The following is a 14,792-nucleotide window of genomic DNA, read 5'->3' as shown; positions in this document are numbered from 1 at the left end:
TCATATCTTTCACATCTACTGCAGTCAGATTCACCGTGTTCACTCTGAAGGAATCACTCAACATGACTGGACACTTGTAATGACACATCAAGGATGATAAGAGGATAAAAGCAGGTTTAAAACTTGCCCCATTGAAGTCAACAGGGTGCAAATTTTAAAGAGGATAACACAGTGTAGGCAACACCGATTTTTGTCGTTGTTCTCTGTATTGACAGCACTCCAAATTTACTAAAAAATGAGCTCAATGTTAAAATTGACCGGAGTTCTCCTTTAACTTTTACAAAGAAGATCTCTTTGGGTTTGAGACTTTGTAAATATGCACTAACACATAACACACTAAAGAAAAAGGAAAACTAGAAATCGCATCATATAAACTTTTTAAATTTAAACTTTAAACTTTAACAGACCCATTCTTGATATGTATTTGGAAAATATGTATCTCCCAAAATGTTGTTTATTATATTCACGGGAAATGTTATTTGGAGTCGCAGGCATTGCTGTAAACTTGCCCTTCATTAAACAAGGGCAGATGTCCAAGTCAATTACCAGCGACAAACTCTTAAACGGCAGTGGCAAGACTGACGTGACCTCTACTTCTGACCCTCTCTATCTCACATCAGACATGCAGAAATACAGAGCGAGATAGTTGGCAAACCTTTCTAATGGTCCATTTTCAGATTAAACGTCTAGTTAAAATTCCATTTGCACAGATTATTGTTTTCTCTAGGTGTTTTTTTTGTTTGTTTGTTGATTTCAAATTATCTTAAATAAGAAATATTCTGCAAACTAACATTCACATAACATATTTATAACTGTAACTTAAACAATTGAACAAAGTAAAGCCACACTAAGGTACATTCAGGCAAGAGTGTTTTATTATTATTATAAAATACATTAATTTACAATTGCAATTTTTCTTGACCAAAATAATTTAATATAATGTTATCTTGAATAGATCACGATCTGAGGAGGTTTGAGCAATCTCTCCCGTCTCACTATACCGTTATCCTTTCATCCAGATCAACAGAGGGCGCTCTCGAGAAGAAAACAGTTATGAATTATATGAGTTAACTGGAGTGTATGTTCTTATGACATATGCAGATGAGGCACAGGGAAGAGACAGATAAAACATGAAACCAAATAAATACATTTTAATTATATATTATTTGTCTACGTCCTTTATGCTGTCTCTGTTATTTTCCATAAACATGTGTATTTATTATCACAATGGTTAGCATAAGTAGCCTTTAGCATCACATATAAATATATTTTTGTCTCATATGGTGATCAGAATCCTCACCGGATCACAAACAGAAGTTATTTCAAATACTTTCTGGTGTCTGAAATTGAGCGTTGAGCTGATTTTTTTTTATTAAATGTCTTAAATGTTGAAGATAGCTGGTAGCCTGATATAATAACATGGAAAATGAGCAGCGTTGTGAACCGTCTCTTGACTCCTGAGGTCATACTGCAAATCTAAACCCTGTGTGTGAATCCAGGCCCAAGAGTGCAAAAAAGACACACACACACACACACACACACACACACACACACACACACACACACACACACACACACACACACACACACACACACACACACACACGTCTTTGATAATAATAATAATTTCTGATAATTAATAAATATATATCTAAATGTAAAATCTAATAAAAGTAACTGGGGAATATATAGCACTGTGTATATTCATAAATACGACTAGACATAGTGGATATGGTGTTAGATGATTTTTCTTTATTTATTTTTGGCACTAATCTACCTCCATTCAATTGATTTTAAGTACTTTAGCTCAATTTTTTTACTCAAATACTGCATTATATTGAAAAATAAAAAAAATTGTTTTATTGTTTTAAGGTCTATAATGTAGATATGAATATTGTTTAGTTACAAAATCCCCTTAAAATAACACATTATTGTTGAAAAAACATTGTAATTAAATAATGTGCACTGCATTCATTTCATGTGACTCCTAAATGAACAATACCAGAGCGGAGGGTGGTATAAAGAGCCATTTCAATCTAATTAAATCTTGAAAAGCAGATTTTTAGTGTGTATCCCTTTAAATGCAAATGAGCTGTTGATGCCGCACCGGGGGCGGGGCCTCACGAGCTCGCGCTCAATGTCAGGACCATGGTAAGGACTCAGGACAATCTCATCTAATATTTAATATGTTAAACAGAAACTCTCAGGTGTCAGACAATAATCCCCACAGAGCCAGAGAATATGCTGTATGGAAATATAACAGGTATTGTCTAGTTTAATTACAGTTATAACTTATTTTTCATATTGCTTTTATCCACTATGCCTGTTGTAGCGGACCGCGTCTGAATGATGGCGAAAAATACTGTAAACTGGATCATGAACAGTTGGTACAGAGTAACAACGAGAGTAAATGAAGACTGCTATGTTCTTACATCCAACAACAAAACACCTCAATCGCTTTAGAAGACATTCTTGTCTAAGTTACAGCTGCTCCAGCATTGTGTTTAGCTCACTCAGGGCGGGTCTATGCTAATAATATGCTAATAAGGCAGTGTCCGTCAACAGTCGTGGGCGGGGCTTGTGCTAAAGTACGTCACATTGCACAGAATCTGAGAATGGCTTGTTCTGAGACAGTGCTTATGATTTATGGGGATTTTAAAAAAAAAAGCACTTGTGGATTTTTATCATTATGGTTCTGTACACAGACTGCCAACGAACATTTATATGTTTAAACGCCATGTAAAAGTGAATTTTCTGTAAGGTGCCCCATATGTAGGGCTGTAAACGATTAATCGCGATTAATCGAATCCAAAATAAAAGTTTGTGTTTACATAATATATGTGTGTGTATTGTGTATAATTATTTTGTATATATAAATACACACACATGCATGTATATATTTAAGAAAAATTTGTTATTTATATATAAAATAGTTCTATTTATATGTAATATAAATCATATGTAGTGATTATATATGCATATGCAGTATATAAATGCAAATATTTCTCAAATATAATCATGCATGTGTGTGTATTTATATATACAAAATAATTATACACAATACACACACATATATTATGTAAACACAAACTTTTATTTTGGATGCCATTAATCGCGATTAATCGTTTACAGCCCTAAAATTATCCTTCAGAAATAGTAATATCCTGAAAAAACTTCCACTGTCAAATCCATTTTACAAAGTGCAGGCAATCTGATGATTTGATGAAGCCTATAGGCTGTATTATGACATTATGTGATGGCTTGGAGAGGCTGGTGGCTGGTGCGCTCTCCATCCCGCATCCCTGCGGCTCCAGGTGCAGAGTCCCGCCCCTCGTTTCTGCAATGTGACGCTAGGCTCACTCAGCGCTCCACAGTCTTGCCTGGTCACCGGGAAAAGGGTTTGGAAGGCTGCTTCAGCAGTCATCCAGCCTGCAGTGCGCATGCGCGGCGCTGCAGCGGTGTTTCCGTGTTGAGTGGAGGAGATGAGGAGAGAGAGAGAGAGAGAGAGAGATAGAGAGGATAGAGGGAATTCGAGACGCAGCGGGACGCCTGAATAAACGGACACCCCACAAACGCTAATAATAAAAAATATAAATCAACGCGCACAGCTCAAGCCTTTAGCCATGGAGGATACGGTGAAAAACACTTTAAAATGTGAGCTTTAAAGAGAGGTGCTGCAGAAACGAGCGAGAGCGGCTTCCCCCCCTCATCATCCACGGCTGATCTCGACTCATGTGCTCCCGTCCTCCTCCGTCACTCGCACCGGAGCGAAAAATGAAGAAGTTTAATATCCGCAAGGTGCTGGACGGCTTGACGGCCGTGTCGTCCGCCTCTCCATCCCCGCAGCTCGGGGCCAAGGAGAACGAGCTCATCCCGGAGACGCTTCAGTCTGAACACTTCCAGCTCTGCAAGGTGGGGAAGCTTTCAAGTGAATGTGTAACGTCACCTAATGTGGCATTTTCTCTAATAACGCAAGTGCTTTTTCCTCGCGCAAGTGCCACTGTTTAACACTTTATCCACAGACTCACAGAATACAGGTAACGTGCCTTTTCTGGTTCGAAGATCTGATGCATCATAACGTTGTAGGCTAGTAGAAATGTTATATATACATATATATTTATGGGAACGGTATGATGTCAGTCGTATTTTTATTTTATTTTCCACAAACCATTGTAGTGTCCAATATCTTTTGGTTGCGCAGCAATGGAATGTCTTTTTTTTTTTTTTTTTTTTTACTACTAGGCTACATTAAAACGCTCCTATAGCCTGTGTTCGGCTATATACACATTGTACTGTCATACTCTACCCCTTCAAACCAAGACTACATTGGGTTTTTTTCACAAGCTGTGCGTGGAAAGAGCTGACTCTGTGTTTGGAAAATGCGCACAAATGCGTAAAATATTCATGCGTGACACAGAGATTATTTTATAACCACACGGTCCATATCTTCCGCTTTTCCCTTTATACTGCTCTGTGTTAGACATTCTACTTTACTGAAGCGTCCGAATCATGTGTGGTTATATGAAGCTGTGATGTTTGAGTGGAGGGAGGGAGGGAGGGGGGGATAAACAACCCATTTCTTGCATAATCTACTGTGCTGGGATTAACATTTCATTTGCAATGTTGCGGCTTTCTTCTTTTAAACCCTTAACCTTTTTTTTTTTTTTCATCTTGAATATCTTTTTGAAACCACACACACGTTGTGTATCTAAAGATTTTTTTTGTGGCCATCATGGGTGCACTAAATGCTGGTTTTGAGACACATGCAAGTGTGTCCAATGTGTCATGAATAGGCCCAGTTGAAGTGTGTGAGTTTAGCTGGCCTCTCTGGATTAGATCTGGCAGCACAATGGATGGAGTTAATAGTTCTCAGAGAAACGGGTTATCTGTGGAGGTTTCTCTCTTCTTTTGCAATATTAGATGATGAGCCCACACACGTGTGCGTGGAAACTGTAAGATGACAGTATTGCAGATGTGATCTGCACATTGATTTATCTCTGATTAATTTAGTCAACCTTGTTGCAGGCAGGTACCCCATTCTGACAGTAGGTGGCGACAAGTGCATTATGTAGTGAGTCATTGAATCAATCACTCAACCGATTCGTTTGAACACTAAACTTATCCTACATTCAAATTTGTGTCTACAGATATGCTGTGACGCTAAAAAAATAACAGCATAACTGTCATTTTATCCTCCATTTTGTCTACTGCTAGGCAGTTTAACTAATGAAAAAAATACTACAATATTAATTAAAATACATTTACAGCAGATAATCACGTTAATTTAGTTTGTTTATAAAGGAAAGGTCCGGTTGAGTCCGAACAGCGAGTCGTTCAATGAAGGGGGTGTGTTCGTTACTGCGTCCAACCAATGAAACGCTTCTGCACAGTCTGCACCTGAGCCTAAGTCCCGCCCCTCCGCTTCTGGCTCATGGGACCTTATTTCGTAAAGAATCTGTATGGTAGTCAATGGCACTATACGTCTCTCGCACTATACGTCACCGTTGCTCGTGTGTGTGCAGTCTGGTACAACACACTCAGGCATCACGGCGTAACGTTACGATTATAACGTAAGACTAGAAAACATGACAGACGTTAGCTTCAGTAAAGTTAGCTTCAGTAAAGTTAGCTTCAGTAAAGTTAGCTTCAGTAAAGTTAGCTTCAGTAAAGTTAGCTTCATTCATTGAGAGAAAAGGTATGACGTCACATGTGCGCCTTTTAGGTTTGTAGTCTTTGTAATTATGTATTTTCACAGTCTTATACCTCAACAGTTTTACATCAAACTGCGACTTTCTTGACTTTAAAATGTATATTACACAATTCAAACAAGATCAAAATATTTGTTGTCTCTCGCCATTGACTACCATACAATATTTTTCAGAAATAAGGTCCCATGGACTCAGGCTCTCTATGTTGTGAGTCTTTGAAGGCGGAAAGGAGAAAAAAAACACAACTTGTTATACAAATCAACGCCGTCTAATGATTATTTAATGGAGTATGTTTTTAAATCAATGTAATATTTTCAAAAACATGGTATTATCTTTAAAGATTTTTTCCTGGGCTAAATAATTTTTAAGAGAGTTTTTGAGAATGTTAATGTAAGTAGGCTAAGTGTTCAGTTTAAAAAAAAATGGTCATGAACTATATGGATACAGTTGTTTACCACTCTTTAATTAATCATTTGCGAAGAGGTTACGCGAGTGCATTCACACTGGTCTTTTTGTCAGACCTAAATTAAAAAGACGTTTATGAACGCTGGATTAGTTTAATATTTAATGTATAATTATTGAAAAGAGAGCTGAGAGAGATGGGGAAGGATGGACTGGAGCTGGTTGCTGCCGACAGGTACTCGTCCCCGCGTGCGCCACTTACATAACGAGCTTTAGCCACTAAACAAACACACAGAGACGGAGAAGCTGCGTCTCAAAACCTATTCAGCTGCCTGACTAGACGGCATTATAGTGCACCTTTGATTCTCAGCAATGCTATCTATGTAGGCACCCCCTAGGATTTAAAACACACACACACACACAGAGAGAGAGAGAGACGCTGACAGCTGTTAAGCAGAGGCCAGTGCTATAAACCTGTAGCCAACCATTGTTGTTCTCTGGATACAATGCAGCAAGGCCTCTGTTGTTTTTGTCTATCTTTAGCACACCAGAGTTGCTCGAGCGATTCAAAGGCCTGGGCATCAAAATAGTTGGAAATATTCAGATGAACTGACATCGAATCGTCCCTGAAGGGAATTTTGACTTCTTGGTGCTGCACAAATACGCAATGCTTTGTCACTCTCCTTCAAATCACTATATAAATAAGAACGTAAATAATAATAATATCACGTAAAACCGGTGTTATTTTAGTATTATGTACTATTATAGTATTATTTAGTTTTTAGCACGCATTTATGTGCTCTTTTGAAATATAGATTTCTATTTATCTTGAATTAATTTTTATTTTAGTTGTAGTAATTTTAGTACTTAAATGTTTAATTTTCATTCAAGATTCAAGTTTTTGAATATAATATTTTATATCAATTACTGAAATTTTTCTTATAATTTTAGTCTTAGTTACGAGTAACAACAATGTCTGAACATCATAAGCAAAAATAGAGAGATTGTTAAATATAATTCAAATACCTTATAAAATACACTATACCATTTTAATAGTTTAATTGCTGACTTAAATGTTGACGTTAATGAGTGGTTATGCCACTAAACTTTACATTATGTGCTTTTTTAAACTTGTTCCTCTTCTGATTTGATCCTCAGACTGTGCGCCATGGCTTCCCCTATCAGCCGTCCTCTATGGCATTCGACCCTGTCCAGAAAATCCTCGCCATCGGGACTCAGAGCGGAGCTTTGCGATTGTATCCTTTCTACAATGGAAATGAAATAGTGTGTGTGCTCTTTTTCAGGTGCACAGTGAACCTGTCAGTGAGTATTTCATTTCTTTATCGGTTGTGTTATCAGGTGTAAGCTGTTACTACTTGTGTGTTCATGGATTGTCATTACTAAGCTCATGACAATGACCCACTGTTAGCTTTGCCTTTCTGAAATGTGGTTACATTATGCTAGCTCCGCCCTCCTACGTACTTCCGCTCAATTTTCATTTTCCTTCAGTACTACGTCTGGGCTTGTGGTGTATTCTTGGGGTTTCTCCGGTCAATTTTTTACCGGTCCAATCAGCAAACAGAGGGAGTGTTTGAGAACGATGACGTTGAGGTTGTGCGCTAGTTTGAGTCGTCATACGTCACGAGACTCACGTCCAAACGTTAGCGATTGGTTATGGCAGATCCAGAGTGACTCTGGGCAGATCCAATAGTTTTAAACTTCAACAGAACCCGCCTTCAAGAAACTCATGACAAATTCATTAGGACACAAATGACCCACTGTTAGCATTGCCTTTCTGAAATGTGGCTACTTTATGCTAGCTCCGCCATCCTACGTACTTCCGCTCAATTTTCATTTTCCTTCAGAACTACGTCTGGGCTTGTGGTGTATTCTTGGGTTTTCTCCGGTCAATTTTTTACCGGTCCAATCAGCGAACAGAGAACAGAGGGAGTGTCTGAGAACGATGACGTTGAGGTTGTGCGCTAGTTTGAGTCGTCATACGTCACGACCAAACGCTAGCGATTGGTTATGGCAGATCCAGTGTGACTCTGGGCAGATCCAATAGTTTTAAACTTCAACAGTACCCGCCTTCAAGAAACTCATGACAAATTCATTAGGACATAAATGACCCACTGTTAGTTTTGCCTTTCTGAAATGTTATGCTACATTACGCTGCACCACAACATAACAAGCTTCATCTGTTGCCAGTTGTTGTGCTTAACCGAGTTGATCCGCTGTCATGGCCTGTCAGTCAGACCTGTCATAAGTCTTTTGTAAAAGGGCGTTTATTGTTACTGGATTGGGATTTAGGATCAGTAAGGCACACGACATTAGTTCAGTGACTCTCTCATCACCCTCATGATGGAATCCTAGTACATAAAGTCAGTTTTTAATTATACTGAACAAGTCACTAAGGTCTATTCCCACCTTCGAACTATTCAAAATCTCCATTCACACTGTATTCAAATAGATGGCCTTTGATTTTAAAATGAATTTCCACGTTCCCTGATTCATTCGCACACACATTGCTTCTCACAGTCAGTGATGCTCTAATTGAAAATATTTCTTCTGCCGTCACTTCAGGATAATTTGCTGTCGGTCAGCTCGGGAGAAGAGCTTGACACGTCCCTTTGTCAGATGTTGAATGATACCGCTGGAAGTTGATGCATGCGCCGGCTCTTCAGAGAACAGCCTCTTTAGAAACTGATCGTCTTTGCTCTCCGAGGATATCGCTGTTACTTAGCCCCTTTGAGCGACTGTGATCAGATAAATGTTGGCTGCCGTGAGATGAGGGCAAATGAAAATCTCCCTAAGAGACTCCAAATTGTGATTAGTGCAACCGTCCTTTGTTTCTTTTGTCACGTCTCATCCCGAGCTATCGGCAATGCAAAAGGAATCTCAGGATTCAGTATGAATGAAGTCTTACCTTTGATTTTGTGTTAACTTTGGTTACTGGTTTGCCATACTAAACTACAGAGCATCTGAGGTCTGATTTTCTGAGTTAGTTGACAAATCTTGGCCTGACTAGCATAACTGTGACTAATTTTGGAAATGCTGATATTTCTGGTCAGATATGGAACAAATTGTATTTGCAATGTGATCTCATTCATATTGGTAAATATTTCTTTGTAAATGTACATTTTCATGTGTTTGGATAGACACTGAAACTGCACCGACAGTTTCCAGATTGTAAAGCCATGTACACTTGTAAAAAAAAAGTTGGTTTAACTTAAAAAAGCAAGTTACCTTGTTGCCTTACATTTTTTTGAGTTAATACAATGAAGAAGAATGGTTTAATGAACAGAAACTCAAAATAGTATGTTATCTTCACACATTAGTTATCGAAGTTGATTTGACAAAAGATAAAAAGTTGTGATAACAAATCATGAAAATATTTTTATTACAGTGTAGGTACAACATTTTTTTATTTTTATTTTTTTATTAATACATTTATTTATCAAGGACAAGGGGTTAAACGGATCGTAGTTGATCAGCTATCCGTACGGATCAGGCCCCACAGTTCGGCATGCATGTGATTCGCGGATTAATTGCAAAGTTTAACCATCACAGTGAAAGTTTATCATTTGCATGTGTTTTGTCTCGCCAATTTAAACATTCAAGTGATTTTAAAACCATTCCAGCGCAAGAAGAGGCAAAAGAGAATTTACAGAGAGGTGCACCAACACCTAATTGACTCCTCTTTCGCATCTCCTTGCACTTGAACGGACACATACACACAAAATGATTTCAAAATACCTGTCTTGGCAAGTATTCTCATGAACACAATGGGCCGTATCTTGCACCCAGCGCAATTGACTTTGTACACCGACGCATGTATCATTCCTGTTCTGCACCCGCGCACAGCGGACTCTTCCCTCCACAGACGCACGTCGGTAAATTAGGGAATGAACTTGCGCTCGGGGGGGCGGTTCAGTGAAAAGAGGAGTGTGTTCCGGCGCAAACGTTCCCTGGTGATATTCTGCAGTTTCAGAAAACAATTCCGCCACTGACCAGGAGAAACCCAGTCTAAAGACAGCGGCGCCGCGCGTTAGTCATATGCTATTTTAAGGGCGCGTGCTTGGCCATTATGTAGCGTGTGAACAACACACACACTTTGATTCTCTAATCTAAACAGACCGAGCAGTTTTCATTTTTGCAAATCATACATTATTACAAGGAAACATATTAACACACGAGGGGAATCATTGTTGTGTCCGTGAAGATGTGAAAAAATAGGCATAAATCTAGTTTACACATTTACACAAATTATTATACGCCTGTTTAACCGAAGCTAATGTGTGTGTTTCTCCATCATCCTCATACAATGTCACTTCTCTGTGTTTTACGGCCCTGACGAGAACGTCGGTCTCCTCGGCTGTGAACCGCTCCTGGCGTGCGCCGGCAAACCCGCCGTTATAATAGCAATCCGCCGTGGAACAAGCGCGCCGGCTCTTAAAGGGAATGTGAGAGGACGCTCTGATTGGTTTATTTCACGTTACGCCCAAACCACAGCTATGAGTAATGAAGCGACTTCAGACCAACACATTTTAGATTTGCGTCGGGCGCAAGAGTCGTTTATCCCGCCGGTATAATAGCAACAGCGCCGGGATCCGCCCACAAAGTGTACTTGGGTTTCAGAACGCTAAAATAGGGCCCTATGGGTTATGTTAATTTACCCATTTAAATTTTTAGAGATGCGTTTCAGATACTGTACCAACACCTAATTGATTGAGAGTTTTTTAATCTGTTGAACCACTAGCAAGGATGATAAATTGATCAAAAGTGTCAGAAGACTTTTATATTTTACAACGATTTCTGTTTCAAATAAATGTTATTTTGAGATTTATATATTTGTCAAAGAATCCTGAAAAATATATATCACAGTTTCCACCAAAATATTGATAATATGAAGCATCAGCATACACAAATCAGCATATTAAAATGAATTCTGAAGGATCATGTGACACTAAAGACTGTATTGTTGGTTGGTTGCTGAAGGAGCAATAAATTACATTTTAAAATATATTAAAATAAAAAACAGATATTTTAATAATTTATAATTGCAATTACAATTGAATAGTTTGATTAAATAAATCCAAACGTGAGCAAAAGAAGCTTCTTTAATTTGAATAAAATCAACCTATAAATAGAAAAAAAAGTTTTAATCTCTGTCCAAATGTGTGAAAATGTAAAAGCACAATTCAGGTATGAAAGAATACCAATGAGATCACACTGGTATCTGTAGCTCATGCTTCGGTGTGTGTTTGTTGCTGCGTAGCACTGTTCAGATCGGCTCTGCAGTTGTGTAAACTTCTCCCCAGTTGAGAATGACTGAAAGTGGCAGATCAAGAGACTAGAATGGCAGAATCCTGGCAAAATCATCCAGAAGATTAGAGCAGTGGGAGGGAGAGGAGAGTCTTCAGTCTCAGTCTCAGGCCGGCGGGCGAATGCGCTGCGATCCCAAAGCGTTCTGCTTCCCACAGCGCTCCTCAGACTGCAGGAAGTGACACGACAGTCAGATGTTAAAAACGACCAGAGACAGAGAGAGAATGTGCTTTTCATGCTCTTGCAGTAAAAGTAAAGTGTGTGATTCTGCGCTACCAAACTAAACACTCCCACTGTCTGCCATTGGTCGGTCAAACATATAGTCCCACCCCTAAACTTGCACCATTGATCAAGCCAATGTTTTGAAACTGCCACAGATTTTGTTACACACTTCTGCTTTAAACAACCTTTCATAGGCTATGAAAAGCCATATATTGTTATCAGTGGTCTGACATTTGAATAATTAAATTGCGGGTGGTGAAGCGGTCGGTGGTTGTTGTGTAGCAGAGAGTTTTCGGTGGTCCCTGTCCTTTGCGAATTGTATTTTCAAGCACAGTGGAGAGAGAATGGCAGACTCATAACTCAACTAGCCTCGTGGGCCCCAAGAGTTTGCGACTTGCACGCAGATCTATTGATTACACACACACACACACACACACACACACACACACACACACATACACACACACACACACACACACACACACACACACACACACGCACGCACACGGTGTGATGACCTCATGGTAAAGCAGATACATTTTAAATAGTCTCCTGAGGATTTGCACTTCCTTGTAGACAGTGAGATTTGTTGGCTGTTATGCACAAATATGTCTCCAACACTGATTGCTGACAGTCATAATCACAGTAATTTAGAATATAACCCACTATGAGTCTGATCATTTTATTCACAATGATCATCTCTTCAAATTTAATGAAGGGTATGCATTTCTAAAGAAGACGTATGTCACAATGTTCAAGCCTCTTCCCTATTATAGGTTGCAGATTATTGAAGGGATCATGTTTAGGGCTTATAATGAACACATTTGAATAAAATATCATACAAATATATGAAACCTTGCAGCCTCGCCACCCAATCTGACAGTTTTTTTATATGAAGATAGATACCTTATCTCATCATAATATCACATCTAATGATGTAGAACACATTCAAGTGAGCTTTAGAGATAACCAAGCAAATATTTAAAGACTAAAACACTTCGTGAATTTACTCCTGTCGTTTCCTAATCGCATGTTTTCCACTAACGAGCAAACTGCAGGGACAGGATTTTGAGTTGAAGGACACGTCTATGTTTCTTCAAGAACCAAACAGATGCTGGCATTTTGTTATGTAGGATCTGCATCTGCATATTATATTATTAAAGCCCATTTCTATCTCAGGGTAAAAAAAAGGTAAAATAAGAAACATTTTTGTGTCATATTAAGTCACAATTATGAGTAATAAATGTGCAATTTTTTTTTTAATTTTTTTATTGAAAATGTGAAAATGTTGAAAATATATTAAAGTAGAACAGTTATTTAAAATAATATGATATAATATAATAATAAAATAATATGATTGTAATCATATTTTAGATATAAATGCATTATTGGTGAGCATAAGAGACTTTTCAGCTTGGAAAATGGATATTGAGGAGTAACACACACACACACACACACACACACACACACACACACACACAGGTTTTTGAGTTGAAGGACACATCTACGTTTCTTCAAAAACCATACAGATGCTTCCATTTAGTTATGTAGGATCTACATCTGCATACTATAAAAGCCCATTTCTCTGTGTGTGTGTGTGTGTGTGTGTAGATGTCTTCACATCAGCTTTAAATGAACCTCATCTTGTCTCTAATGACGAATAGTGGTGATGGTACACTGTTGCTGAGAATGGTGGAACTGGTGAGACTTATTAAAGATGTGTCCCATAGTACGATTCCGCTTGAAATATGAAATATACGAGCTGCGACATGGCTGTGGTGGTTATTTATGTGCGTTAGGGCTTGTGACTTGTTTTACTTTGTGTGTCTGGTATGTAGAGCTGAGCCTAACACACACACACACACACACACACACACACACACACACACACACACACACACACACAGACATTGCCTGAGGATGCCTATGCCACTTCTTACGTAATCCACAGGAGCGAGGCTCATCATCTGGAGAGCTTGGCAGCAGTGTGTGTGTGCTGTGTGTGTGTGTGTGTGTGTCTGTGTGTGTGTGCTGCGATCGGCTCAAGCAAAGGAGTTTAAGTCTGTCCTCTCTGCCATAATGGCACAGCAGCGGCTGCCTATGATTGAGTGTGTGACTGTATAACTTACTGTACTCTGTAGCTGCAGAAAGGGCCAGCAATACAGAACTGAACAAATCTGATCAGATTCTCCAGGCACTCAAACCTCATTGCATTAGGTTTAGAACAGTACAAGAACACAGTACCTGGTACTTTTTGAAGAAATTATTTTATTTTTGCACAATAACCACATAGAGAGCCTGAGTCCGGTGGACCATGGGACCTTATTTCGGAAAAATATTGTATGATAGTCAATGGCGAGAGACAACAAATATTTTGATCTCGTTTGAATTGTGCCCTGAATTACACATATGATGTTTATCAATTTAAAAGATACATTTTAAAGTCAAGAAAGTCGCAGTTTGATGTAAGACTGTTGAGGTATAAGACTGTGAAAATATGTCATTACAAAGACTACAAACCCAAAAGGCGCACATGTGACGTCACTCAATGAATGAAGCTAACTTTACTGAAGCTAACTTTACTGAAGCTAACTTTACTGAAGCTAACTTTACTGAAGCTAACATTACTGAAGCTAACTTTACTGAAGCTAACTTTACTGAAGCTAACTTTACTGAAGCTAACTTTACTGAAGCTAACTTTACTGAAGCTAACTTTACTGAAGCTAACTTTACTGACGCTAACTTTACTGAAGCTAACTTTACTGAAGCTAACTTTACTGAAGCTAACTTTACTGAAGCTAACTTTACTGAAGCTAACTCTACTGACGCTAACTTTACTGAAGCTAACGTCTGTCATGTTTTCTATAGTCTTACGTTATAATCGTAACGTTACGCCGTGATGCCGGAGTGTGTTGTACCAGACTGCACACACACGAGCAACAGTGACGTATAGTGCGAGACGAGAGATGAAGTTCATTGAGCGATTTTCACATAAAACTAAACGTTACTCTTCTGTTTTATGACAAACTGCGACTTTCTTGACTTTCATCATTATCTTTTAAATTGACAAACATCATAGCCTATGTGTAATTCAGGGCACAGTTCGGACGGAATAAAAAGATAAGTTGTCTCTCG

The 14,792-nt window shown here is 38.6% G+C and overlaps 1 protein-coding gene across 2 annotated transcripts in view; it reads left to right on the top strand.

Annotated features, from left to right (window-relative positions):
• The first annotated feature begins 3,478 nt into the window (after positions 1–3,478).
• Positions 3,479–14,792, top strand: part of stxbp5a (syntaxin binding protein 5a (tomosyn)) — a 112,482-nt gene continuing 101,168 nt past the window's right edge. For both annotated transcript variants that reach the window (XM_079639444.1, XM_079639443.1), the window contains exons 1-2: positions 3,479–3,912; positions 7,269–7,366. In XM_079639444.1, coding sequence (XP_079495570.1) covers positions 3,733–3,912; positions 7,269–7,366 — 278 coding nt within the window. In that variant the 5' untranslated portion in view covers positions 3,479–3,732. The remainder of the gene's footprint in view (positions 3,913–7,268; positions 7,367–14,792) is intronic.

The sequence above is a fragment of the Phoxinus phoxinus genome, assembly GCF_949152265.1.
Source record: "Phoxinus phoxinus genome assembly, chromosome: 16".
NCBI lineage: Eukaryota > Metazoa > Chordata > Actinopteri > Cypriniformes > Leuciscidae > Phoxinus > Phoxinus phoxinus.
This window is presented reverse-complemented; position numbering and strand designations above follow the sequence as displayed.